The sequence below is a fragment of the Stegastes partitus genome, unplaced genomic scaffold (genome assembly GCF_000690725.1).
Source record: "Stegastes partitus isolate 25-593 unplaced genomic scaffold, Stegastes_partitus-1.0.2 Scaffold228, whole genome shotgun sequence".
NCBI classification, from domain to species: Eukaryota; Metazoa; Chordata; class Actinopteri; family Pomacentridae; genus Stegastes; species Stegastes partitus.
The window spans coordinates 95,982-121,144 of NW_007577959.1; the positions used below are offsets into that span (position 1 = coordinate 95,982).

The following is a 25,163-nucleotide window of genomic DNA, read 5'->3' on the forward strand; positions in this document are numbered from 1 at the left end:
TTATGAGAGTTAAAGATGGCAGTATACCCATAATGCCTGGCCAGGCCAGATCTTCATTATCATCCCTTTCATGTCCTGGGGCCAGGTGGTTGAAACGGTCCAAGTGCTCAAGCAGCCCAGCAAGGAGAGGGATAGAACCGGTCTCCTGCATCAGACCAGCATCAATGGTGAGGAGGAGGACGATGGACACCACCAACTCAGGCAGGAGCACTCCTATCAAAAAACAAACAGCAAGGCATCCATAACTGTCTCACAAGCGCCTTAAATGTCTGCATGCAATTCATGCTGGTTTGGATAACTTACCAGTTAGATCTCCTTCAATAACACGAGACACTTCAGCAAAGTGGCGGCGACCAGTTGAGGCAATACTTGTTGCCACGGGGAGGATGTCTCCAATGTGAGTGCACAGCAAAGCAATGTACTTCTTCAACAGGGAGCCAACACCCAGAAGTTCAGGATCTGCAATAGCATCAGTGAAATCAAACACTGCCAATATAGAGCACATAAATCTCGACAAGTAAAGAAAACGTCTGAGCGGTGACTTACTGTATCCATTGACATTCTCTGTGCCGTTGACGCCCAGGTATAACTTGCTGACCAGCAGCCTTTGGAAGCGCAGTAGCAGGTCCAGAGATGCAGAGCGCTCCTTGCTGACATGCTCTGCTTCTAAATAGTTGGAGATGCGGCGAGCAACATCCTTCAGTCTTGCGATTGTCTGGGAGGCGATGTTCCTGTAGAAGTCAAATATGTAAATCTGTTCGCAGCAAGCAGTTACACATTATTAGTGTCAAAGGTGATTGGATTAAAGTGCAGGTACCTCAAAAGCTGCTGTACAAGCTGCACCAGAGGCAGGCTTTGTTTTCCTGCTGACTCGTAGATGCCTGTGTTGATGAGGTCTTTGTCCAGCATGGTGCGACAACGGTGCATGGTGGAGGCATTGGCTTCCTGCTCATCGATCTCTTTCTCTTTCTGAGCCTCCTTCTTGGCTTCAATATCCTGCCATTAAAAAACAAGATTTTGATTCCTTTATTTACTTTTTATTACTCCAAAAACCAGAAGATACTGACAACAGCCACTAAAAATACATATTGCCATGTTTTTAGGGAAAAAAATGAATAAAAAAATGAGGCTATGAATGATATATGAACAAACCCCTTGGTAAGAACCATCAGTATATTGACAAGAATAAAACTGGAAAGTTTGGTGTATGTAAGTGCTACTGAAGTGGAGATTTTTGGCCTAGAGCTTGTGGTAAGCCACAGTCAGCAAACAAAGTTATAAACTCAAATTTTGTTCAGGAAAGTGGAAAGAAATACACAAATCTAAATGTCTAAAATAATTTCACTTGAAAAGGGCTAGTGAAAAGTAGTTTTATGGCGCATAAGCTGAAAAGGACTAGTTGAAAAATAATGTTGAATCCCTGCATTTGAGCTCTCAAACATTTTAAATTAAAGCCAAAATCTCAGTTCAAAGACAAATCTTTATGTGCATCTTGTTACATAAATAGAAAAAGCTCTGCAGCTATGAATACTTTATGTGAGAGAGGACAGCAGTGATGAGTCATGCATTAAACACACTGACCTGTATCTCAGCAGTGATGGCTGCATTCAGTGCAGATTCCAACCCTCCGTCTGCCATTAAGCTGCTGACCAACAGGTCGATCATGAAGCGTCGTCCTGGACTCACACTCATCTCATTTCCAGATGCTAGAAAGAAATAATTAAACCTTAGATTTCCCTGTCTCAAATATGTTGTCAGCTCCCTCACAGTGAACAGAGATAATGGACAATTAAGTGTTTGTTATTGCCTTGAATCAGTGTTAGCAGATGTTGAGGATGATTTACACTTACCAGCATTAGGGAGAAGTGAGGATAGAGCTCTCGCCCTTTCCTCAGCTGTGGGTAGCAGCACTGACCAGCCGCTTTGGAGGACGGCCTGAGCAGCCGCTTGCACAGTATTGAGCACACCGGCATTGCTGGCTAGAACTACTACTGTTTGTTTGAGGTTGTTAAGCAGCACGCTGCCAAGCCCCAGTCCCAGCTCCTCTGGATCCACCTGGTTACTGATGGCTGCATGGAGCTGAGGAGAAATGAGCAAGGTTGAGGGCTGCATTACCTGTATGTTTGAAAGACATGTTTTCCTTCAAAAGAAAACATACATTATTTGACAGTCCCAGAAACTCATGGGATTTTCAATTTACACTAAGGAAGTCTGATGTGTGGTTTCATCAAACAATAGCCAAAAAAAAGCTTTTTTTTTCCTATTCTACATATCTCTTTCAAAAAAAAAATAACCATCTACACAAAATCCTGTAAAAATCAAAGTGTGACAAAATCAAGTGATTTTTGAAAATCCGTTATGAAAAATCAATGACTGAGGGGCTGAGTTTCATTCTGTGTTCACACAGAGCAGTGAGAAGAAAAGTATAGAAACAAATTAGAGAGACAGGAATGGAAAAAATACTTGAGCAATAAAATAATTACAGCACAGCTCAACAACAGTATACATAGGAGCAAACTGTCAGCAAGATTCTCAAGATACATTCAGCATAGTGAAATATCTTTCTGAAGTTGATGACCAGAGTAGAATGAAAGCACCTGTTGTCAAAATATAAAGAGTAAAACATATATAGTAAGTAGGAGCCACCATGTTTTTACAGTGTCAGTAACAGAGCAGGCATTTGGAAAAATGTTGTAAAAAGTGTTGACAGCTTTTTTGAAATTTCTGTACAACAAATCAATAAAAATTCAACTTCCATTTTCATCATTTTTTTTTTTAGGATTTTTGCAAGTATACCTTTGATATACTGTAGGCAAGTTTGAGTTATCTCTACCTCCAGCATTGCTTATGCAGTTTCCAAAGAGGAGCAGGACAACAAGAAAATAGCCCAGAGTGAGAAAAATGTGACAAGAGCAAATAATTTTTCCATAAACTGCTTGACGTTGAGTGGTGTATTTTTTATTATGAACAAACACTCCATTGGTCTACTGTTAAAAATGACTGGACACAAATTACGTATGAGTGGTGATGAGACTGGAAAAGCTCACCAAGCTGCCTTTTGCCTACCTGGAGTCTGAGCAGGTTGAGTGTGGCGACCACCATGCACTCCTTCTCCTGCGGAGGAGGCCAGTCTGAGCTGCCATCCATGCCCTCGCTGACCTGCCGCAGGAGCAGGTCCAGCTGCTCAAAGGTCATGGGGCAAACATCCACCACAAAGGGTACACGCTGCCCAACAGACCACTCTGAGCAGGAGGACCAAGCGAAGCTCTGAAAACAAACAAATGTGTTGACTCTCCTGTCATTATAAACATATCTAAATCAACGATGACAGTTTGATAACTCACCTGTCCTGGGCCACATGAGATCCCCACTATATGTTTGGAGTTGAGGCCTGGGAGGGCCTTAGGCTGCTTCTTGTTGGAAAAGAGCGTATCAAAGTGTTGTAGCTTATCATTGCTGCCCCAGCTGTGCACCTCTCCATCGTCGGTGAGGGCGAGGCAATGCGTAGATCCCACAGCGACATCCACAACTTTCTTCCCTGATTGCGAACATAACACACAGAGGTAAGTGTTTGCATTCTTGAAGCTTCTAAAAATCACCATTAGTTGCCATATAGTCGGCTCACCTTGTAGACTGTCGAGCAGCTTTGGGTAGCGCACATGCTCATCAGTGCCATGACCAAGACGCTGATTGTCTCCCTTCCCCCAGGTGTACACTTGGCCATCTTTGGTGAGAGCTACTGAAAACTGGCTGCCGCAGCACACCTTCACTATGTCCAGGTCCTGCAGCTTCTCCACCAGCTTGGGCGTCTTGCAGCCGTCGCTGCCTCCTCGGCCCAGTTTACCGTAATCTCCGTCTCCCCAGGACCACACCTGACCTGTTGAAACAAGACAGACAAGGAGGGTGACTGAATACCCAAACTACAGTCTGGGTTGCTTAAATGATCAAACTGACGATAAAGTTGATTCTTACCCGTACCATTCTCCGTCACAGCAAGCGTTTGAGCATCACCGCTTCCACATGCCACATCCATCACCTTCAAGCCTTTCAGAGCCGTTACTAGCATAGGTGTAGTCTGGTCCTCGCTAGAGCCTAGAAACACAGTCAGAAGGCAATTGTTGTCAGGAAAGAAAAAAAAAATAGACAAAGATGCCATTATTCAAGTCATTGTCCACCAGATTCAGTGCATGAGGAGCTCACCATGACCCAGTCGACCGTAGTTCCCTCTGCCCCACGTATAGAGCTCGCCATCAGCTGTGATCGCAGCACTGTATGTGCTCCCACAAGCAATGTGCACCACATGCTTGCCTGTCTGTTTCCCATTGAAGGCAGCAATCATTGTAGGCTCCTCTAGGTATCTAAAATAAAAGGATGGAATGGAGATGTTGTTCTGACAGATTCAAGAATTTTGAGCAACAAGAAGTCTTTGAGAGACTATTCTAATCACAGTAAAAAAAAAATTTAAAAAAAATGTTTTTAGGATTTTATTAATAACAGACTCTTTTTAAAGAGCCCATATTATGCTTTTTTGCTTTCCTTTAGTAGATGTAAAAGGTCTGCAAACTAACAAAGCCCAAAATTCAGACCAAGGGGAGTCATTCTTTACCACAGAAAACACAGCTGCTTGTGTGATTAAAAAAGTCCAGACTTTTCCTCTGCTACTTATCTATGTCACACTGTAACACATTTGCATAACACTTGTCTAGTTTGGCAGGCCTTGGCCACCCTTATTTCCTCACTAGAACCACTAGGGCAGTACATAACCAACAAGCAATTACAGTGGACTGGGCTTTTCAGGACGGGGCCTCAAAGAGACAAGTCTCTTTAGGCTAAAATGAAGCATTTCAGACAGATAATGAATAGAGATGCAGTAGCAAAATACAGCAAGAGAAATATATTGTTGTTTTAGAGCATTACAGCATGCAAACACATTCTACAAGACCCCAAACATATAATTATGAAACTGTAACTGTGTATAATATGGGCTCTTTCAAGGAATTGTTAGGCCCAAGGATTTTTCCTTCCTGCCTGAAATGCAGTTTGTACTTAGTGTGGATGCTGTTTTTGGGGTACAAGCATAAAACATTAACATGAGTGTCCTAGATTTGGGAAATAATGTATTGTATATTTTCACCATCTGTTTGATCAATAATTTAACTTCACTAGACCCCAAGAAACTGAATTTAGTGCTCCAAATACCCAAACTCTACAACTTTAATGTCTATGAAAGGCTTTACTACATGGAAGAAGAAGAAACTCCATACAGCTACATAATTTCTATGACATGACAAGGTGGAAATACTAAACTGGGTAAGTCTCGAGGTAAATAATCTCTAGTTTCTAGTAAAAACAGTTTCTGCAGTTGCTTACGTGGTGTCTCCGTGTCCAAGGCGGCCACCATCACCACAGCCCCATGAGAACACCTCTCCATTGGATGACAGAGCCAAATAGTGCTGCCCGTCAGGATGAGCTGCGAGCTTCACAATCTTTCTGGAGCTCAGAACATGGATTAGCATGGGAGCCTGCAACAAAATAATGTAACGACTGAATAAGCAGTAGACACAAAGATGAAAGGATCAATAAACATTCTTTTCTAGATGGGGTTTATTAATGAAACAGAAAACACTTGAGCAACAGTACTGACCAGGGTTGTGCTCTTGTAGTTCTGGGTGTAAACAGCACCAGTGCTGGACAGGATGAGAAAGCCCTTTTCTGAACAGACAATTTGTGTGACACCGAGGCTCGACAGGGCTTTACACTGAATGGGTCCATTAACATTGGCATAAAGCTTCCAGCCCAACAGTCCCCAGGCAATCACTTCCTGCAATGTCCCCTGAAACAAAAAGAGACAGAGTCAGTTTCATTTTGAGGGTTTCTGGCCTTAGAAATAACTACATATGCAGTTCTATGGATCTATATCTGCCAAAAAAGTACGGGAAGCTATTGTCTTGGCTCCAAGGATTTATTTCTGCCATCTGTTTCCAGAGTCAGTGCTGAACTGAGAAAAAGGATGTCTAAGAACACTGCCTCTTTCACAAATTGCCAGAATCTTTTAAAGCTGATCTTATTAAATGAATTTAAGAAACCTCTACACTACTTGGAGGTATAATGTATTTATGATGCTGACTTTTTCTTTTGTTTTTTTAGGAATGTATTTATCATGTCTTATTGTAATTGCACAGCCCAGTGGAACAGTCATGTTGCATTTCACTGCATATACTGTATAAGCATGTGACAAAGAAAAAACTCTTGAATCTTGACACATTCGGATGTTCGTGTTTTGACTGACTCAACCTGACGCCCTGCTTGATCACCATTGATGATTTTATGATACTATGATGCTCACTTAATCTTTATGTACACTTGACTAAAATATTTTTCATGTCTGTAGGTCTGTAAGCTGTTAATTTATGCTGCTGCTTGATTTGGCCAGGATGTTCTTATAAAAAATTCCTAATGTCAATGCGTAGTTCATAGTGAAAAAAAAAAGAGAAAAACTTGAATATAAACACAAAATACAGACAATACTGTATCAAAGTCATGTCAGCTTTTCATGTCTGAAGGTGGTGATGTCTACGTGAAGTCATCTCATTGTTATTATTATTTCCTAGGCGGAACCACGTTGTCAAAGAATAAAGTCTGATGATGACACTTACTCATGCTTGTTGTCACTTGTCACGCCTTATCATGGAAGCAAAAATTTAACCCTTACAGTCCAATGGACACACTTCAGAGCCAAATTCACATTCCTTCCTAGGTGAATTTCTCTCATATTTATTAAAGCGGGTGTAGCACATAGAGAACAAAACTGCTCAACTTCACCTTTTCAACAATTCCAGTTGTTTGTCTGTGCAACCAAGTGTTGGCGAGAAAAACACATTTTAAATTTAGATCAAATTTATTCAGCATACTGCTCTATTCATGAACCAGGCGTTGCAAAGATATGTTCATAGCTTGATAATATCATTTTACAAGTGATTAGAAATGATGCAGTTATATCACTTCTAATTTCTTTACCCATTTGCCTCTGCAATTAAGCTACTGCATGTAAACACTTCAGTGAATAAACTAATGACCATTTTTTCCCCATCAGGCACGACACTTTTTTCCTCCAGTTTCTAAGGCATACAGTATCCTACCATCGTGGTTCTGATATTGCCAGATTCCTGACAATCTCCCCTAGGCAATGATGAAAAGCTGTCTCATTTGTCAGCATAACAATTTCATGCTATGAAATATTTTTTCCTTGATGTAACGGCTTAAATAAGAAGAGTTGCAAGTATTATCAAATTAAATTAAAGACCTGGCTAGCGTAGGGTGTTCTGAAATAAAAGGTACAGCATGTATGAGAAGGTCTTCGAATGACCAAGATAAGTGCTTACAAGCAAAGCAAGTGAAATTACCCTGAAAATAGCCAAGGACTCATTGGGGTTAAGTAATTCTAAAGGGAAGTAGCAGCATCACTGACCTAAAAAAGAACAGAACTAATCACTTCGGCACTGACAGACAGTAAAAGGAGGTGTCACCTTGTGTGACGTGGGGGAGTTGCAGTGAGGAGGGCTGCATGGAGAAGCCAAGCGGTCCAGGTGGGCCATGATTACCACAGCGGTTTGACGAAGGTCGATGGCCAGGTCGTTATCCTGAGGTAAGGTCAGGTAGCGCAGAAAGCTCTCGTTTGGACTAAGAGGGGCTGTGAGGATCTAGAGGTCAACACAACACAAAGAGGACTTCTTAGCTTCAAGAGGTGTTTTCAGAATGCAGGGACATTAGCAACACATAAGGTAATATTTAGTTTGAGAGGTTTCTTATTCTGTCACTGTTCTATCCTTCTAGTGATATTGACTCATTTTCATTAAAATAGTGGTTCAGGAAAGAAATTTTCACCTCAGATTCCTCTTCAGGAACGGGCTCCTCCTTGGTGCTGTGTATGTTCTGAAAGCGCTGCAGGAGGGGCAACAGAGGAGCGCTGGTTCCCTGCGTGGAGCGCTCGTTGTCCATCTCTCTGGTGCCGCTTTCCCACAGACGTAACAGCAGCATAACAGCAGACAGCAGCTGACTGCAAAGCCATGATGACAAAAAGAGAAAGTGAGTAAAGAGAAGGTAGTGCATTTCAAATGCAGCACAATATCAGCATAACCAAATAAGCATGTATGAAGGATATCTGGTTACCTGAGAGTGCCCCTCTGCACAGCCAGCTCCAGCAGGATGGCCAGGGCTAGATGCTGGTCCTGAAGAGGAATGTTACCTTTGGTGCTGGCACTTCCATGTACATCACTGATCCCAAAGGAGGCAAGACATGAGAATCGCAAGATTATTAAGTATCATCTAGAACAGCTTCAAATAATTACAATGCTGATTGTTTTTTAGATTAACTGTTTATGAAACATCAGCAAATCCATCAATTCATGCAAAAATCAAAAGATATTAAAACTTACAGTAATATAAAACAGAGACAAATAACAGATTACATTTCTCTCTACTAACCATATAATATATAGCACTATCACACAGCAATTAGGGTTGTACGATTATGGCCAAAATGATAATCACATTTATTTTTGATCAACATTTAAATCATTATTTATCTTGATTATCAGTTCCTGATTTTAGGAACTTAATACTTTATTGCATTTTGATATTTAAATAAAGAGAGTAAAGTTGCAAAACAGCAACTAAGACAGATGTGTGGTCAAAAATTTGCTGAAATTATACGTTAAAATACTAGCTTTACACAAGTTCAAACCAAATGATTTCATCTACATGGACTGTTTTCTATGAGCAGAGGAGGCATTTTAAATGTCAATGTTGCAGTCGATGGTGATCGTCACTAAAGTTCGATTAACTGTGCAACCCTAATAGCAATTGATCAGCACATGACAAACCTGAGGAACTTCGTGGCTCTCTCAACAACCTCCAGCCACACTGATGATACGGTTCCCTCATCAAACAGTGTAGCTTCAGGCAGAGCTCGCAGGGCATCCAGAGACTCCTGGAGAAGTTCACTGCAAAGATCTGCATCATCTCCTGCACCAAAGCACAAACATCTTCTGTTTCATAAATGGACTACAGACTTTATTCATGTCCTACTTAGAATATTGTTTCACTATTCCCATGGTTTTCTAAATTTGACACAAAAATGTCAGAAATGCATTTATGCTTCTAATATTACACACAGTGCAAACATACTAGAATCTAGTCTAAAATAGACTCTCTGATTTAACATCAAGAGTATTCGTGAAATGGAAAAGGAGAGCTATTTTTATATCACTGATTATTTATGATTCTTGACAAATATGAGCCCTTGTTTGAAGCTTTCATGCATTTACATATTAATGCCTTCAATCCATAATCTTAATGTTAACTAATCACACTGAATGAAAATCAGGAAAGTCTTGTAATATCCAGGATCTGTTCGTGCGCTTACTCAGCAGGTGGCAGGTGAAAGGACACACGGTTGTACTTCTGTTGTTCTTACAGTGTATTCCAGGAACACAGCTACAATGAGGATGAGAGGCTTAACTCTGTGTGTGTGTGTGTGTGTGTGTGCGTGTGTGTGTGCTGCTCATGTTACAGGAAGGCTACAGAGGAGGCCGGCGCTTTGTTCCCACCCAGTCCCTGCGGACAGGCAGCGCTCAACCTCAGTAACAAAAACAGCATCTCTACTTGCAAAGACAATAAGGGCGGATATGAATGAAGAACAAAGCCACTGCCAAATTTGAAATTTGTCATCTATGAATATAATTTGAATTGAAAATAAATTAAAATACAGGTTTAGAAATTGCATGTTACTTGTCCTAGTCTATGGTTGCATTGTGTTTGACGCCATTATATTAAAACATGTTTGTCCACCCTGTTTACACGTACAGTAGCAAGACTAAAGTTTGAAATCACAGATCAACACAGTGCAGTCCAACAAAGCAGCACAATCTAAAATAAACATTCTCTATTTTAAATATCACCTGGGACACAGCAGTTGCTCACTGATGGTTCCTAAGTATTTGCCCGTAATGAGGACTTATGTATTTCAGTGGTGTTACTAACTCTCTAAAACCCAATCAGTTTCTAATTGTTTTTTTGTTTTCTTTCCTCCTGGGTCATTTTTACTTACTGTAGGCTCATTTTCATTTCAATATAAAGTTCTACATCTCTATGAAGGCACCAAAACCATAGCTAGAAGTAGAGGGAACTCTGCAACTGTAATTAATATGTGCAACATTTAGTCCCCAAAGGTGTTACCAATACTGGAAAAAAACAAGGGGTTACTGTTGGTCCCAGCTGAGTCACTTATGGCCTCTCAGTTGTGCTGAGGAGTGTAGACTTTTTTCTTTTTTAAAGGACCTGGTGCAAATGAGGAGCTGCAAGGTGTCGCGGTGGTAAGCACCATCGCCTCACAGCAAGAAGGTCGCCGGTTCGTGTCCCGATGAGGACACCAGGATCTTTCTGCGTGGAGTTTGCATGTTCTCCCCGGGCAGTGTGGGTTCTCTCTGGGTTCTCCGGCTTCCTCCCACAGTCCAAAAACATGTTGAGGTTAATTGGTGATTCGAAATTGTGCGTAGGTATGAATGTGAGTGTGCTTGGTTGTCTGTCTCTAAGTGTAGCCCTGTGATAGACTGGCGACCTGTCCAGGTGTCCCCTGCCTTCACCCTAAGTTAGCTTAGCAGTCACCCCACGACCCCAGTAAGGATTAAGCAATGTATAGATAATGGATAGATGGATGGATGGTGCGAATGGTTTTATTTTTTGTTACATTTGAAGTGACACCTCAGGAACAAAGTGATCTTGAAGAAATACAACCAATTTGATTTGGTTAATTTTCCTGACAGAACCCCACATCACGATCTGAAAACTCTCCTGTGTACTTCTGGCGATTTTTCAAAGATAACGTACCTTTCAACCCCGCAGGTGGGTTTTCGGGTTTACAGGGTGAATACATGTAGAGTCTGAGCTTCACATAACTATGTCCAGACTGCCATTGTTCAAATTCTTATGCCAAAGCAGCAGGAATGACCCTTGGTGCTATTCTGCTACCTCCCGCAGCCACTACAAGCTGAGGCTCAAAACATAGCATTGCGAAATATGCTGGGTTGTTTACTATGAGTAGCTTGTAACATGGTGCGCCACATTCATCAACAGCTGTCACGCAGAGCTATATTACATCCCATGACAGCGGCTTTCATCACCGCAACTAGGGGACAAAACATCTTTACTGTCAGTATCTTGTGACGTTCTTACCTGACCTCCACGCTCGACGCAGAAATGCAAAGGCAAAAGAGAGGGCAGCCCTGGAGCCGACTCTGGCCAAACCTTCGACACCTTTACTGGCTGGACGAGGGCTGAAATGACACAAAGAAATACACAGGGATCAATTCAAACTGCATGCAGCATCAACTCATCAATGAAAATACAGCAGCTGTTTTCTACACTGAGCGAACTGTTGTGTTGCTTGTTGGTTTTGTGGTGGGATGCTGGTTGGCATCATTATCCAAATTATTATTACGTCATGTAGTTTTTTTTCATATTTTCCCTAAAATTATACAATACGTAAACACTTAAAGCAGCATCAAATAGAATATGTTAAGTACCCACAAAGGCTTACAAGCTTGCCCTGTGCAACAGTGAAGCCATGACCTAAAGTTAACAGCAGACCACCAACACAAACAATGGCTGACTGTTAAGTGGGTGGCAGCATTTTAATTAAAACACAAACACTTGCACTTCTCCTAACCCTTGATAAGACAACTAAACAAAGACAGGGACCATTTAAACAACAGTAAAATCTAACCACGAGCACATGGCAAGACGAAATCTGCACACCGATGCATACTTAAGCAGAAAAACCTTGAGGATTTTTGAAACACACTCTTGCAAAGTATTTGTGTAAGTAGGTCCTACATATACTATGCATACAAAGTGAGCACTGGAGTGTGCTCAAGAGGCTTATGCAAAGAAACAGTGTGCACTCATGCACCAAGCTGGAAGGTTCAACAACTCCAGGGTGGGAGTGATGCACATAACCCAATGGAAACTATACAGTACGTTGTAACTGTCTGTATCAGTGTATATACAAAAAAAAAAAAAGCACTGATTTTAGGAAGATAAATGCTGCATGTGATTTTTATTCAAGGTCAGAACTGTATGGTTGGCAAAAACAAAATATTTATTCAACACACTTCTAACTTTTAAGAAACATACATTCAAGTTCAAAGTTCACAGTCAAGATAGTCAGAATACATTTGAGCCTAGTGGGAAAAACATTGCCGTTTGCAATCAGCTTCACCTCTGAACTCTGATGCGTCAATAAACCACAAATGTCACATTTCCTCTAACAGAGTCAACACAAACCAAAGGCAAACACAGCTCAGAATGTTCATCTATTTAATTACTATTTAGATATATTGTTACATTTCATTTTTCTAGAAAGTCTGTTCAGGAAAAAAAAACAAGACCCACTGCGACTGAGGAGCAAATAGCAAATTCTCAGGTGGTGTAACGTTAACGTGGGAACTCGGCGGCAGCAACAACACACAGCTCTCTCTCCAGCCGGTAACGTCACTATGACACTGATGTCAACAATGGTGAAATAAGCCACGTTAAATTCACATAAATTGGGTTCAGGATCCTTGTGAATAATCTCCAGCTACAATGCCTATTTAACGTCTGAACAATTTATGGTTTAATTCAAAATATAAAACATCACACATCATAATGTATTGTATTTGTAACACAGGTATGGGTTGGGTCTGGATTGAGTTTTTGGACTTTGAGAAGTCCTGAACTAATCCTGCAACTCCATCAAAACACCAACAAAGCACCATTACATTTGTTTGGACCCCATTTATGACTCTGGAGATCCTTGTGTAGTCATTACGGCAGACCTCTATGCTGGTTTTGTGTCACAATTCATTTTACCCTAAACTGATCTATCAATTCTGGTGGTACAGCTCGGTGTACAGCCCTAACAGGTCACCAGTCATCACAAGAGTAACCCCATCCATACAATCGCCAGTTGTACCTGACCATCTCAGAATAGTGAGGAACTGCACTCAGAGCAAAGTCACACAGGAACAAAGACAACATATACACTCCACGCAGAACAGCTCCAGCCAGCCGCTGAACTCATGACATGTAGCTTCACCAGTTTTACCTCTTATTGTCGGCAGCAGGCAGTGGTGGGCTGGGGGGCGTCTTCCAGCGGACCTTGTACTTCTCCTCCATCATGCTGTGGCTCAGAGAGATCAGATAGCGCTCCAGGATGACCAGGCGCTGGCGTAGACGTTGGGCAGACAGGGTGCTTTTGGCCATCTGAGCAGAGAGCTTCTGCTGGTCGTCGACAAGGACCAAAAGACAGTCCTTCAACTCTGTCTCATCTATGCACAGAAGAAAAGGGTGATTTAAAAAAAAAAAAAGTCATCATCATTATAATAGAAATGGGAAATAGAAAATAGAAATAGAAATTTTCGGGAGGTACATCAATCTGTTAAAATGACAGCATTCTGTCATTCAGACGTAGGTCAGCTTTACATTAACGGTCCTCACAGCTTTACTGAGTAAGAACACCAGACAGTGATGGAAAGAGCCATGCATGTGGTACATGTGAAATATTTGTCATACACGTGAGATTAGAAAGCACATCAAGTGATGTCTAATGTGTAACAATGCACTAATAAACAAAAGACTAAATCTGAAACCACTATGTAAGGAATGATTCAACTGCAGCTCAAAAACTATGACTGTGTGTGACAGCTCAACTGCCTGATCTGAAGAAAAGCACACAGTGTGTCATGCTTGAACCTGTCTCCATGTCTGGGATAATTTACCATTATAAGTAATTAATGACATGATGCCATTGTTACACGTGCAAAAATGCAGCAGCTTTCTTGTTTTATAGGTTCTGCTGCTGTCTGATGCTGCAGGTATTAAAAAAAAAAACTCTTTCAAAACAACTGGAAACAAACTAAACTTCCACTCCTGATAATGTTTTGTCAAAACCCAAATTAGATCCATTATTGGGTATTCTCATCCGTCTACGCCTCCATTTTCTTTGCAGTAAAGTTAAACTTTAAATGACATTTTGTTTGTAAAAGATGTGAAATTGTAGAGCAAAGCGAATGAGAGAGGTGTTTTGGGATTTTGCTTTCTGTGATGCTTTTGATGCTGAAATGTGGAGAAAGCTTTTCCTAAATCACTTCACATGACTTAAGGAATGTCGCTTGTGTTTGCATGTCCATTAATGTGACAGCATGTAGTCCAAACGTATCCCATGTTGTAAGTGATATGGATATGTTACTAGGTCTGGCCTATTTAAAAAAACGTTACTCATTTAGACACAAAGCCGATACATTCAGTTGCCGTAAGAGTACTGGAAAGGAGCGCATGTCTGAAAGGGTTAATGTTGTTTACATTAGCTTTTAGGATATTATTTACAGTGAATAAGATTTTCCATCAAATTTCTTCTTCTGCAACTTCTCTGCACAGTAGCAACAGTATATTGAACACAATCACATATCTTACACCAAGGTTTTTAGTTTGACAACAAAAACCCCCCAAGCTACTTTGTGTGACTTGAATGAAACCATGTCCTTCATGGTAGAAAAAAATATTTCATACACCCCATAAAAACTTGCATCTGGATTTGTGAAGCACTTCAACACAATTAACAATTTATGACACAAAGTGGAAGATACAGGACAAACAAAAACATTAAACAGTGAAACCATTTTTGTCATTCTGAAAACATACAGCTGCATATTAATAATTTAAGATGTTATCTGGTATTAAAATTTGACTTTTTAACTATAAAGTTTATATGACAACAGGGATTTACAATGCATTATAGGTATATCAGGTTTAGCATGATCAAAAAAAAAACAAACAAAAAAAAACCACCTTCATGTTAAATTAATCATTTAACTCACAGCTTAGTGTTTCAAGGAAAGGTGCTGTGACAGTTAAGCATATAACTTGCAGGCTTGACTGTTTTTCTTTAAATAAAAAATTTCCCCCATTCAAAATTTCCCCCATTGACTTTTATTACAACAGGTCTTTTGTTTAGATCTGGTTCAAGATAAAAAGCTGTATTGTGTGTCTATACAGCAGCACTGCAGGGAAGCCAGGATGGGCCAAAATAGAAGGTCTGAAATCCACTTAAGCTTTATATAAGCCAGACTGGCCTGAGGTTGTATGAGCCGCACTACAGTCAGCTGTGCTCGGCTGTCAGAACAGATATGGATCCCAGTCACACTCTTACTATTTATTTTATATTCGTCATGGATGAAAAGCATCTTGTGCTAAAGACACATCAAAATCAAATGAGTTCTGATGACAAAATATCTCTGGTGGTAAAGAGAAAAAACAAAAAACCTTTCACCTCCTCTAATCAGAGCAAATCTGTCATTTGATGCGTTGATTTTCACACAATAGTCTGAGTTGTAGCTGCTGAGACCAATATGTTCCAGATATCTGAACTCACAAAGGAAAAGCAGGAAGTGTGGAGTTTGAACTTCAAGCATCAACGACAGAGCACTCGTCCACGTAGCCGTCCGGGTGCACTCACTGTACAATCAGACCCGTGCGATTTCCTGACTCGGTCAATATTAAAGAGACAAGCAGCCTAGTAGCTACAAGCAAAACCTGCATTCACTGGGCATGTCGACTGGGTCCCATCCCCCCCGACCAACGCTTATCTCCCACCACCATGACACTGTCCCCACCCAGTCCCACCAGTAAACACAACATGGGTCAGGGACGCTACCCTGGTCTGAACCACATTGTAATGCCTACCAAGATTACACTCTGCGTGGTAAAAATAGCCGCTCAGACCTGCAGACTGCAAGTTGTCATTTCAGAGTTTCCACACCTCACGTGCCAGCACAACATGCACACACCAGCAGGGCCCGACAGACGTGAAAGCGATAAACAGAGAGGCCGGACATGTGTCGAAATGGGCTGTATAATTGTATCTAGTCGACATTTAAGTGTTGTGAAACCATCACGTGTCAGCATGGTATTAATTACCCTACTTGGAAACAGAAAGGTGCAAAATGACAAGAGTCACAGCAGGAGGACAAGGCAGCATGGTAGCAGGCAGCAGCGGGATATACTGCAGCACCCTAAATCATAACTTTAACCGCTCTCACCTGGCTGCCGCCCCCAGTCCCAGGTCTCAATGATGGAGTGATGTACGGATGTGGACGTCTCCTCCTCCTCTTTCTTCTCTTTGTCATTGGGCTCATCCTTCTTCTGGGTTCCAAAACAATCAGTGCAATCTTCTACAAGAGCCAAAAGAAATTATGACATTAACCTTCATTCTCTGCAGCAAGGTTAAACACACCACCCCTGTGCCCGTCTCAAGTATCATCCTTAGACAGTGTGCAAAAATGTTGCGGGTTATCATGACCAGATGGCAGCTATGTGTAAATCTGTCAGAAGCACCGGGGGGGCAAACGAGTGCTCAATGTCACAGAAACATACCTGGGTGAGCTGATTCTTCTCCGTTGAATGATATTTCCTCATCTTTCACCATTTCATTCCACATCTCACTTAGTCCCTCTGGAGAGAATGCCCGCTTAAAAAAGTAGACAGCAGTGAAAAAAACAATAATCATCACAGAGTAAAGTTATAAAAAATCTACTCTATCACATGAACACTGACCATTTTAATGTTTCTATCACATTATGGGGGCTTTCCAATACAGTGGCTAAAACAGATCCAATGTAACCAGTTATGATACCGTTAAATAATCAACTCATTGTGCGATATTTGCCTGCAGTTCATTCCTCTTTAAATGATCAAACATTTGAAGCAAACGCAAATTCTTTCATCAGTTTGATACATGGATGAAAATCTCTTGCGCAGTCTTCATAACTCAAGAGTATAAAAATAGCTGTTTTATCTCTGAGTTTCAACTGATTCGAGAAAAAATCTGCAGGAAAAAATGTGTGTGTCATCCACTTAGTGGTACACCCTTCATGCATGGCTTTGCTCTACTAAGAAATTCTCACCAGTTGAAATCCAACACTTGCTTTCAAGGATCTGAGATCTTAAATGTCAAAAACATGTTAGCTCACACATGACTCTAACCAGATGCACTACACTAAAGCTGTGCATCCTCCAGTACTGGAGACAGCTGTAACGATGGAAAAACATGACACCCTTCTCCAATGTAAGTCCTCATTTGATGCTGCAAACTAATTTTCAAGGCTAGACTGAGTCGAGACAGGCTGCAATTTGTGGAGGCGAGAGCAGACAGCTCACTTCAGTCTGTTTTCTTAGTATGAGAATGTCTCCCAGTCTTCTCTAGATTCATCATGTATTAGTAGAAGACCTTATAATTACTACCAACACGACTGTTTTTCACAACACAAACCTTTTCAAGAAATAACTAGTCCACTGACCGGCCGTATTATTATAGCCTGCACTTTTTTTTTTCACATTACGGGAAAAACAATAATCATACCCACATGCAGCCTACCAGCCAGCAGGTGCAGATATGTCTTATGTGATCAGGTTTGTCAGGTGTATACAATTCTGTTTTTGACTGAGAACAGGTTGGAAATGCAAAAATTGGCATGTGTTTGGTAAGTAGTTTGGACAGGATGACAAATGTGGCTCATGTAACATGCATGCTATTTTTTTTTTTTGTTGTTTTTTTTAAATCAAAGCACAAAAAAGAAGACTGGCATTTGTCATCGGTGACACATCACATTTTTGAAATAAACTAAGCAATGTGTCATGTTTACGTAGAAAAAAAAACTGCTAAGAGTGCTGCAGTAGGTGGACAGGAATTTATTCAGTAATCCAGGAGCTTTTGATGTACATCATCTTGATGCACTTGACGTACTGGTAGTGATGCTTTTAAGTCATTGGGTATTTAAGGTCATTATATATCAGACACCGTCAGCCAGGTGACTCAGATAGCAACCATAACATTAAACATTTTCTATGCTCAGACAGGAAAATGTAACCTGACAACTGAGGCAAAGATGAAAAATGTTGCCAAATTTTTGATATTTTCACTTCTCAACGTTTCATGTGAGTAACTCCACAAAATATCAGCCACTCCTCTTAATCTAAAAAAGCAGCATTTTAATATAATTGTGCCCTCTGTGTAGGTATACATACCTGCAAGTCTATCTTCAGCCATTTGTCATGAAATCTCAGCTGAGCATCGAGGGTAAAAGATGGAGAAGGCATCTTCCCCTCTCCTCTCCGGGCTGCTAGCGCAGCCAACCTGCAAGACACAAAAAATGCTGTATTTTAGTATAAGACCAATTTACAAGGTCACGGTAATGACAATATGAAGACTGCTTTTGAGCATGCTCCTTTCCAGGTTCGTACCCAGTGGACTTGCAACAATTAATCAACTGATGAAATAGTTTTCAACTATTAAATTAATCACCAACTACTTTTGTCATTTTTAAACACATTTTTAATAACTTCAAAAATAAGAAAGTCTAAATTATCCGATTCCAGCTACTTAACTGTAATTATTTTCTGTACTCCTTCATGACAGTATGCTAAGTATCATATCGTATCCATTAGACAGCAACAAGATTAACTTTAGCATTTCCAACTAAATGTGTTGTTTTCCTCATGACTGTTCAACAGGGATGTTTGAGATAACTTGACAAGTGCTTTACCCTTAGCTGGGTCAACCGTGTCAATTACATATACGGTTTTAGTGAACTTAACCAACAACCACTGTGATCATATGTAAGACGTGCCTTCAATTACCGTAATTTATGCGACTAACATTATGACTTAGGCCAAAGACTTGTAGTTAGAACGTTACATGAAACGTTGGGGAAAAAATGTGAATATCGTAGCACTGACTGCTAGCAAAGGCACCGTTAGCCTTAAAACTGAGGTTAGAGCTTCGCCAAAATATGATAACATACACTACTGCAGAGAGTAAAAACACACACTGACATAGCATCATTAACGCAATACCTAATGCTGAGTAACATTCACATTAGCTTTGCGGCTAACTAAGGCTAACTACTTAGCTTGCTAACCAGCTAACACTAACTCAGCGCTGGCTAGCCAAAAGCTAAACTAGCTCTCATCCTCCAGGCAGCGGTGAACGAGCTCCTGTGACATGACACCGAACCGAAAGAGATGCAACGTTTCGGCGAGTTCGGCAACACAGCATGTAACACGTTCAATTTGACAATAAATTGCTAAATTACCTGCGGTGTCTTCTCAAGCTATTCTCGTCCCCTCAGCTGCTCTGCTGCATTAACAAGGCATTTATAATGGACAGGTTGATTGACAGATCGCGGACTGGGGCACGAGGCATGGAAACAAATTACGTAGTGCAAGATTGGACGCGATAGATAAGCACCACCACAGCCCGTCGGGGCGGTGCTTCCAACACGCCCTTTAGCTAAGCCTTCTACTCCTCCCACTCGTACTGAGCGGTGTCATAAAATGTGCGCTACTTACAGATAAGAGGCGGGACAAAGGAGGGGCGGGGCGGGGTGAAGAAGCTGTCCGCTGGGTGGCGCTGCAGCTCCAGGAAACTGTTTCTAGGAAGCTGTGCTGCAGTTCAGCTCACACATATCCACAGCTATGGCTGCTCACTGTGCTGAAGTTTCTGGAGTTTCGTCTCCAAATATTGGGATACTAATAGCTGTAGTATCAAGTCTCATCAATGGGTCGACATTTGTGCTCCAGAAAAAAGGAATGTTACGTTCCCAGCAAAGAGGTAGGCAGACAAACACTTCATGAATGCAGCCCTTTGTTGAAAAACACCGACACAGTTAGTGGTGGACATGCCGTATTAACGCTATGTTTAAGTTTATACAGTAAAATGTTTACTGTATTTCCCACAGGAGGCTCGTATCTGAGGGACGTGGTGTGGTGGAATGGAACCCTGTGCAGTGAGTACAGCGTCACCTGTCGACTCTGAATGTGTGATTCATTTCCTGGATTTATTTAAATTTACAATTTCATTTTTACCTCCCACACTGCCAGCTGTTGGCATCAATGCCCTATCACAGTTGAACTTGTTCGATGGCACGTGTCCAGAATGTTTCCTCCTGACTAGATCCTGACTTGCTTGTGTTGTATCTACTCTCAGATGTGCTTTGGATAGAAGCATCTGCAAAATGAAATTGTAAAATTGTAAATACTGAATGGTCATATAACGTGGGGGTCCCAGGGTGTGAAGGACTTAATTTCCTGCATTGTGGGGAATTTTTTGTACATATTTTCCGCATCAGTTTGTGGTGGAAATGTTTCTGTGTATGTAAAGCCACACACGAAGGTGGCAATACAAAACCTAATGGAACATTTAAGGACCTAATTACATTTTCCACAATAGATTCAGTGATTGTTTGAGTTTACAATTTATATAGAGAGAGTAAAAGAAAAATGCCGGAAGAAAAAAAGACCCACTCCTGTCCGAGGCATTGTTTCAGGAAGAGGAAGTGAAAGTCTTCAGCTTCTCTTGTGTTTTTGATGAAGGGACAAATACTGATATGTCTGTGTCTCCCTTAAAATCTATGACTGAGGTTCATTTAGAAAGTTGATCCAAAGTTTTGTGCGATATCCTCCAAAAATGATTCTTTTTGCTGCGCATTGTAAGCCATGAGGTGTCAATAATTTTGTACTTATTGTTTAATAACCTTAAAGGCATCAAACTTTGGTTCACTGTAATTCTGCACTAAAACTCATTTTTCACTTTAAACATACTCTTTTATACATATCTGTAATTGTACACCGTAGTTTAATATTTATTTTCTTTCCAAAACCTGTTGCCCTTGTCTAAATGATGTGTGTTTTATTTTGCATAAGTACATCAAGAGCTAAAGTCAGATTCCTTGTATGTATTCATGTACTTGGCCAATAATGCGGATTCTGACTAAATGTCCTCACATACCTGTCTGTTAATCTCTTAAGTGATTATCGGTCAAATCGGGAATGCAGTGGCGTACAGCATGGCCCCTGCTGTGACAGTTACACCTCTAGGAGCTCTTGGAGTTTTGTTTGGGTAAGTGTACCAAGTCAGAAGTGTATGTTTATAGGGCTGCAAGGTGGATCGGTGGTTAGCACCATTGCCTCGGAGCAAGAAGGCTGCCGATTCGCGTCCTGGTGAGGACACTCGGGATCTTTGGATCTTGGAGTTTGCATGTTCTCCCCCATGCAGTTCTCTCCAAGTTCTCTGGCTTCCTCCCACACAGTCCAAAAACATGTTGAGGTTAATTGGTGATTCTAAATTGTCCGTAGGTGTGAATGTGAGTGTGCTTGGTTGTCTGTCTCTAAGTCTCTGTGATAGACTGGCGACCTGTCCAGAGTGTCCCCTGCCTTCACCCTAAGTCAGCTGGGATAGGTTCCAGGCCCCCGCAACCCTCGTGAGGATTAAGCAGTGCATAGATAATAGATGGATAGACGGATGGATGTATGTTTATATACGTCCTTATATTCCACCTCTGTGTCATGACATGCAAAATAAAAGTAAAGAAATAACATTAGAACAGCATTCTTACATCTCAGTCAACATCAGTCAATTACAGACTTTTGGTTTTGAATTGCACGTTTATACTTTGTAGTTACCAAAAATAGTCACTACTGTTTTTCAGTTTTACTCTAACAAAGAGCTTTATCTTTATCTCAGGTACATGTGCTGATGAGGCACGGGGAAGAGGGTTAATTATTGACTCTGTCTTTTTCTTTTAAAAAAATGCTTAAGTTCTTCAAAATAAAGTCAGTCTTTATAAAACATGTTAGTATCATGATATTAAACTGTTGTGAATTGGTTAAACCTTCTTGTGTTGCTGCTAGGGCTGCAAGTAATGATTATTTTTATTGTCAGTTATTTTCTTGATGGATTGATTAGCTGTTTAGGCTACAACATATTCATTTGACTGTCACAGGGGAGGAAAGAATGTAGAAAATATTCACATTTAAGGAGCTGGAATCACAGAATTTCTGCTTTGTTTTTCTTCAAAAAATGACTCAAACTGATGAATTCATTATCAAAAATATTTTCACAGATTAATAGACTGATTGAATAGTTGTCCAGTATTTGATTAATTGTCCCGTATTCGATTAATTAATGAATTGTTGCTGGACTAGTTGCTGCATCATTGAAAATCTCATACGTACAAAAGTGCAGAGACGAGAGATAAAATTGTTCCAATATTTTCGGGACTCTGACTGTTGTGTGTGATGCAGGGCTGTGCTGGCTGCTTGGATCCTGAAAGAGCATTTGAACATCCTGGGGAAGCTTGGCTGTCTGTTGTGTTTCTGTGGCTCTCTTGTGCTCATCATTCATGCACCAAAGGCAAAACCCACCTGTGAGTTGGGTTCCTCTGGATCTGATGTGCCCTTTATGCACGAACCAAAGGCAGAAGAAATGCCAAGCAAGGAGCTGATGGACAGGCTGTTGGACCCAGGTGACCAGAAGTGTTTTTATATGCCTTTTAATTTACAGTACCACCTATTGTCTGATTTAAAGTCAACACCTTTTTCTGCGCTGGTATTTGTGCTCCAACATATTAAATATAAGAAATGAATGCATCACTAAAAGTTTACTCTCTCATTTTGCAGTGTTTGTAACTTATGCCCTCTTGGTGGTGCTGCTGCTGATCGCTCTAATCGTGTGGATCGCTCCAGTCCACGGCAGATCAAACGTCATGGTCTATGTCGCAATATGTTCCCTTTTGGGAACTTTCACAGTTCCAAGCGTCAAAGGACTCGGCCTGGTCCAACCGGAGGTGTTTGGTGATTATCCGTGCAGCAGCCGAGCCACGATTCTCTTTCTGGTCCTGCTGGGGACGCTGATTGTCAGCATCCTCACGCAGTTCTTCTTCATCAACAAGGCCTTGGAGTGTTTCAGCTCCAACTTATTTGAAGCCATATACTATGTGACATTCACATCTGCCGTGATGCTTGCCTCTGCTCTCCTCTTCAAGGAGTGGACGGCTCTAACTGTGGTGGACAGCATCACCTTGCTTTGCGGCTTTTCAACAGCGTGTGTCGGGGTGGCTATACTCCGCATCTCCCATGAGGCTTTGATTACTTGGAAGAAGAAGGAGGAGGGACGGGAAAAGACAGACTGATTGATTATGCCGTCATATTTACTTGACTTCTGTGCCATGCAGCTAAGCCCAAAATTATTCAAACTCATACCAAATTTTGATTTATAATGAATTTTTATTTGACCAACAGGTTGGAAATGACCTAAACAAGTAACAAAAGGCATTAATATTGTCTGCTGATAACAAATGTCAACTATTTCTATGTATATTTTGACTTTTTTACTAAAATCGCCAAGTCCAAAATGATTCATACCCCTTGAAATTGTCATAGATTTTTGAGAAAATGTAACCTCTATATAGTTCCATAAAGTCCTAGTAATGTGCTAGTCAAAAAGCCAGTGCGCTATTATGGTCCATAAATGCCAGAGATTTGCACATTGTGGCTGCTCACAAGACGTTTAAAGGCTATAAAGTCATATCCAGGTGTTTTCAAGTATAAGTTGCCGCAGAGCAAAGCACAATGACAAAGTACAAGACGTTGCACACTGTGAAATCTCAGTGGGTGCGGTAGAAAGCCAGAAGTGACCCCCGTGCTGACAAGAATGGTATAGAGGCCAAGAAGAGTCCAACAATCATCACCAAGACCTTCCTGATGAATCTGGGCAATTCTGGTCCAGATATTTAAAGACAGATACTTCAAACATAAAAATAGAAAAAAATCATCACTTTAACATAATGTCTGACCATCTTTTTTTCACTTGTTTGTCATTTCCAACCATAAGAAGCTTATTGGTCTAAAAAAAAAAGTCACTATAATTCAAATTCGCCTTTTGGCACAAACAGTATTAGCTTTAACTGTATAACTAGTTTTCCTTTAACTTGAACTTACCTGCAATAACAAATCTTAAATTTAAATGCACAATATTTTGTGTTGTTGTTTATTTTACATGATCATTCCTGTGTTAATTTCATTCCGATTCACGAATGCAGCTCTCAACAACATGGACCTCATCGGTAGTAATTTGCCGACGTTAAATTTTTACCCATTTACCCAAACATTGTAAATAATTACGCTTACTTTCCTCTTGAGGCTTTAAAAGGCACCTTAAATGTTGTGCCTTTCTCCCAGTTGCCAGACTGTCTCAGTGTGGAGTCACCTACACTTTGACTTATTCATTGTGCCTGTGAATTATTCAGAGTAATTTCAGAAGCAGTCTCTTTAGTGCAGGAGTTGTGTAGAAGATGAATATCAACAGACTGACTGAGTGTTTGGTCTGATGGAGGAATTTAACCATCTGATGTCAAACATATTCCTTTGGTACTGTGACCACTTCCTGTTTTTGTCTTCTGGTTATAAATCTGTATATATATATATATATATATATATATATATATATATATACTAGAAATTGATCCAATTGTGACATTGTTTTATCCTATTTTTTTTTTATTAATTTTATTTTGTTTAACAAAATAATTTTTATCCTGTATTGTGTCTTGCCTTTTTTGCACATATGTTTGCTGTTGCCCGTTCCTATATCATGTACGCTCAATTTATGTTTGCTGCTCAACTCAGGTTGTTTTACAATGTGCAGTTTAAATAAACTTGATTTTCAGTGATTTGACTGTGGAACTAAGAGAATGCTATGGGTGGAAATAGATGAAACTAGCAACTAAATTTGAGTTGCTCAGCTTGAATATTTGCAGTAACACTGACTTTGAATTACATTTTAAGATACCTGAATAATGGTATGAAAAAATATTTAGATTTACATCATTTTGAAGTAAATGTAATCTACTTAAATCTAATGTAAATCAAATAGTTGGAATTTCAACTTCTCAATTTGAATAAATGCATTTGAAATGGTTTTGAATCACATCATTTAAAACAGAATGTATTACACTGAAGTTCAAACTGAATTTGAATCATTCCACCTAAATAATTGTATTCAAAAACAATCTGAATTACATCATTTGAAAATCAATTGCTAGATTGAAACTGAATTTGAATCACAATTGAATTTATTTGATAGAAACTCATTTTTAAACCTGAATTCAAATTTAACCTAATAAATTCAATTTCAAACACTGTGATTCCAATTCACTTATCAGTGATGTGTTTCTGCCTATAAACTGGTGTCATAATTAAATGTTGTAAGGAGAAAAAATAAGACAATAGCA

General features: G+C 40.3%; 2 protein-coding genes across 5 annotated transcripts in view; one reads left to right on the forward strand and one right to left on the reverse strand.

Annotated features, from left to right (window-relative positions):
• herc2 (HECT and RLD domain containing E3 ubiquitin protein ligase 2) overlaps window positions 1–19,267 on the reverse strand; it is a 57,559-nt gene extending 38,292 nt beyond the window's left edge. For 2 of the 4 annotated variants that reach the window (XM_008281257.1, XM_008281254.1), the window contains exons 1-23: window positions 19,188–19,267; window positions 18,121–18,229; window positions 16,471–16,564; window positions 16,137–16,268; window positions 13,145–13,367; window positions 11,233–11,333; window positions 8,883–9,024; window positions 8,170–8,274; window positions 7,885–8,056; window positions 7,527–7,700; window positions 5,645–5,833; window positions 5,371–5,522; window positions 4,201–4,358; window positions 3,979–4,092; window positions 3,626–3,877; window positions 3,345–3,538; window positions 3,067–3,267; window positions 1,851–2,079; window positions 1,582–1,706; window positions 818–996; window positions 547–731; window positions 304–459; window positions 28–213 (exon numbers count right to left, since the gene is read on the reverse strand). In XM_008281257.1, coding sequence (XP_008279479.1) covers window positions 28–213; window positions 304–459; window positions 547–731; window positions 818–996; window positions 1,582–1,706; window positions 1,851–2,079; window positions 3,067–3,267; window positions 3,345–3,538; window positions 3,626–3,877; window positions 3,979–4,092; window positions 4,201–4,358; window positions 5,371–5,522; window positions 5,645–5,833; window positions 7,527–7,700; window positions 7,885–8,056; window positions 8,170–8,274; window positions 8,883–9,024; window positions 11,233–11,333; window positions 13,145–13,367; window positions 16,137–16,268; window positions 16,471–16,564; window positions 18,121–18,192 — 3,535 coding nt within the window. In that variant the 5' untranslated portion in view covers window positions 18,193–18,229; window positions 19,188–19,267. Of the gene's footprint in view, window positions 1–27; window positions 214–303; window positions 460–546; window positions 732–817; window positions 997–1,581; window positions 1,707–1,850; window positions 2,080–3,066; window positions 3,268–3,344; window positions 3,539–3,625; window positions 3,878–3,972; window positions 4,093–4,200; window positions 4,359–5,370; window positions 5,523–5,644; window positions 5,834–7,526; window positions 7,701–7,884; window positions 8,057–8,169; window positions 8,275–8,882; window positions 9,025–11,232; window positions 11,334–13,144; window positions 13,368–16,136; window positions 16,269–16,470; window positions 16,565–18,120; window positions 18,230–19,187 lie in introns of all 4 variants that reach the window. The other 2 variants (XM_008281255.1, XM_008281253.1) reach the window with 1 other exon arrangement.
• A 268-nt stretch (window positions 19,268–19,535) lies between these two features.
• nipa1 (NIPA magnesium transporter 1) lies at window positions 19,536–24,849 on the forward strand. Its single transcript, XM_008281258.1, has 5 exons — window positions 19,536–19,705; window positions 19,833–19,880; window positions 20,902–20,992; window positions 22,177–22,397; window positions 22,552–24,849. The coding sequence occupies exons 1-5, from the start codon at window positions 19,570–19,572 to the stop codon at window positions 23,061–23,063; spliced, it is 1,008 nt and encodes a 335-aa protein (XP_008279480.1). The 5' UTR covers window positions 19,536–19,569; the 3' UTR covers window positions 23,064–24,849.
• The last annotated feature ends 314 nt before the right edge of the window (window positions 24,850–25,163 follow it).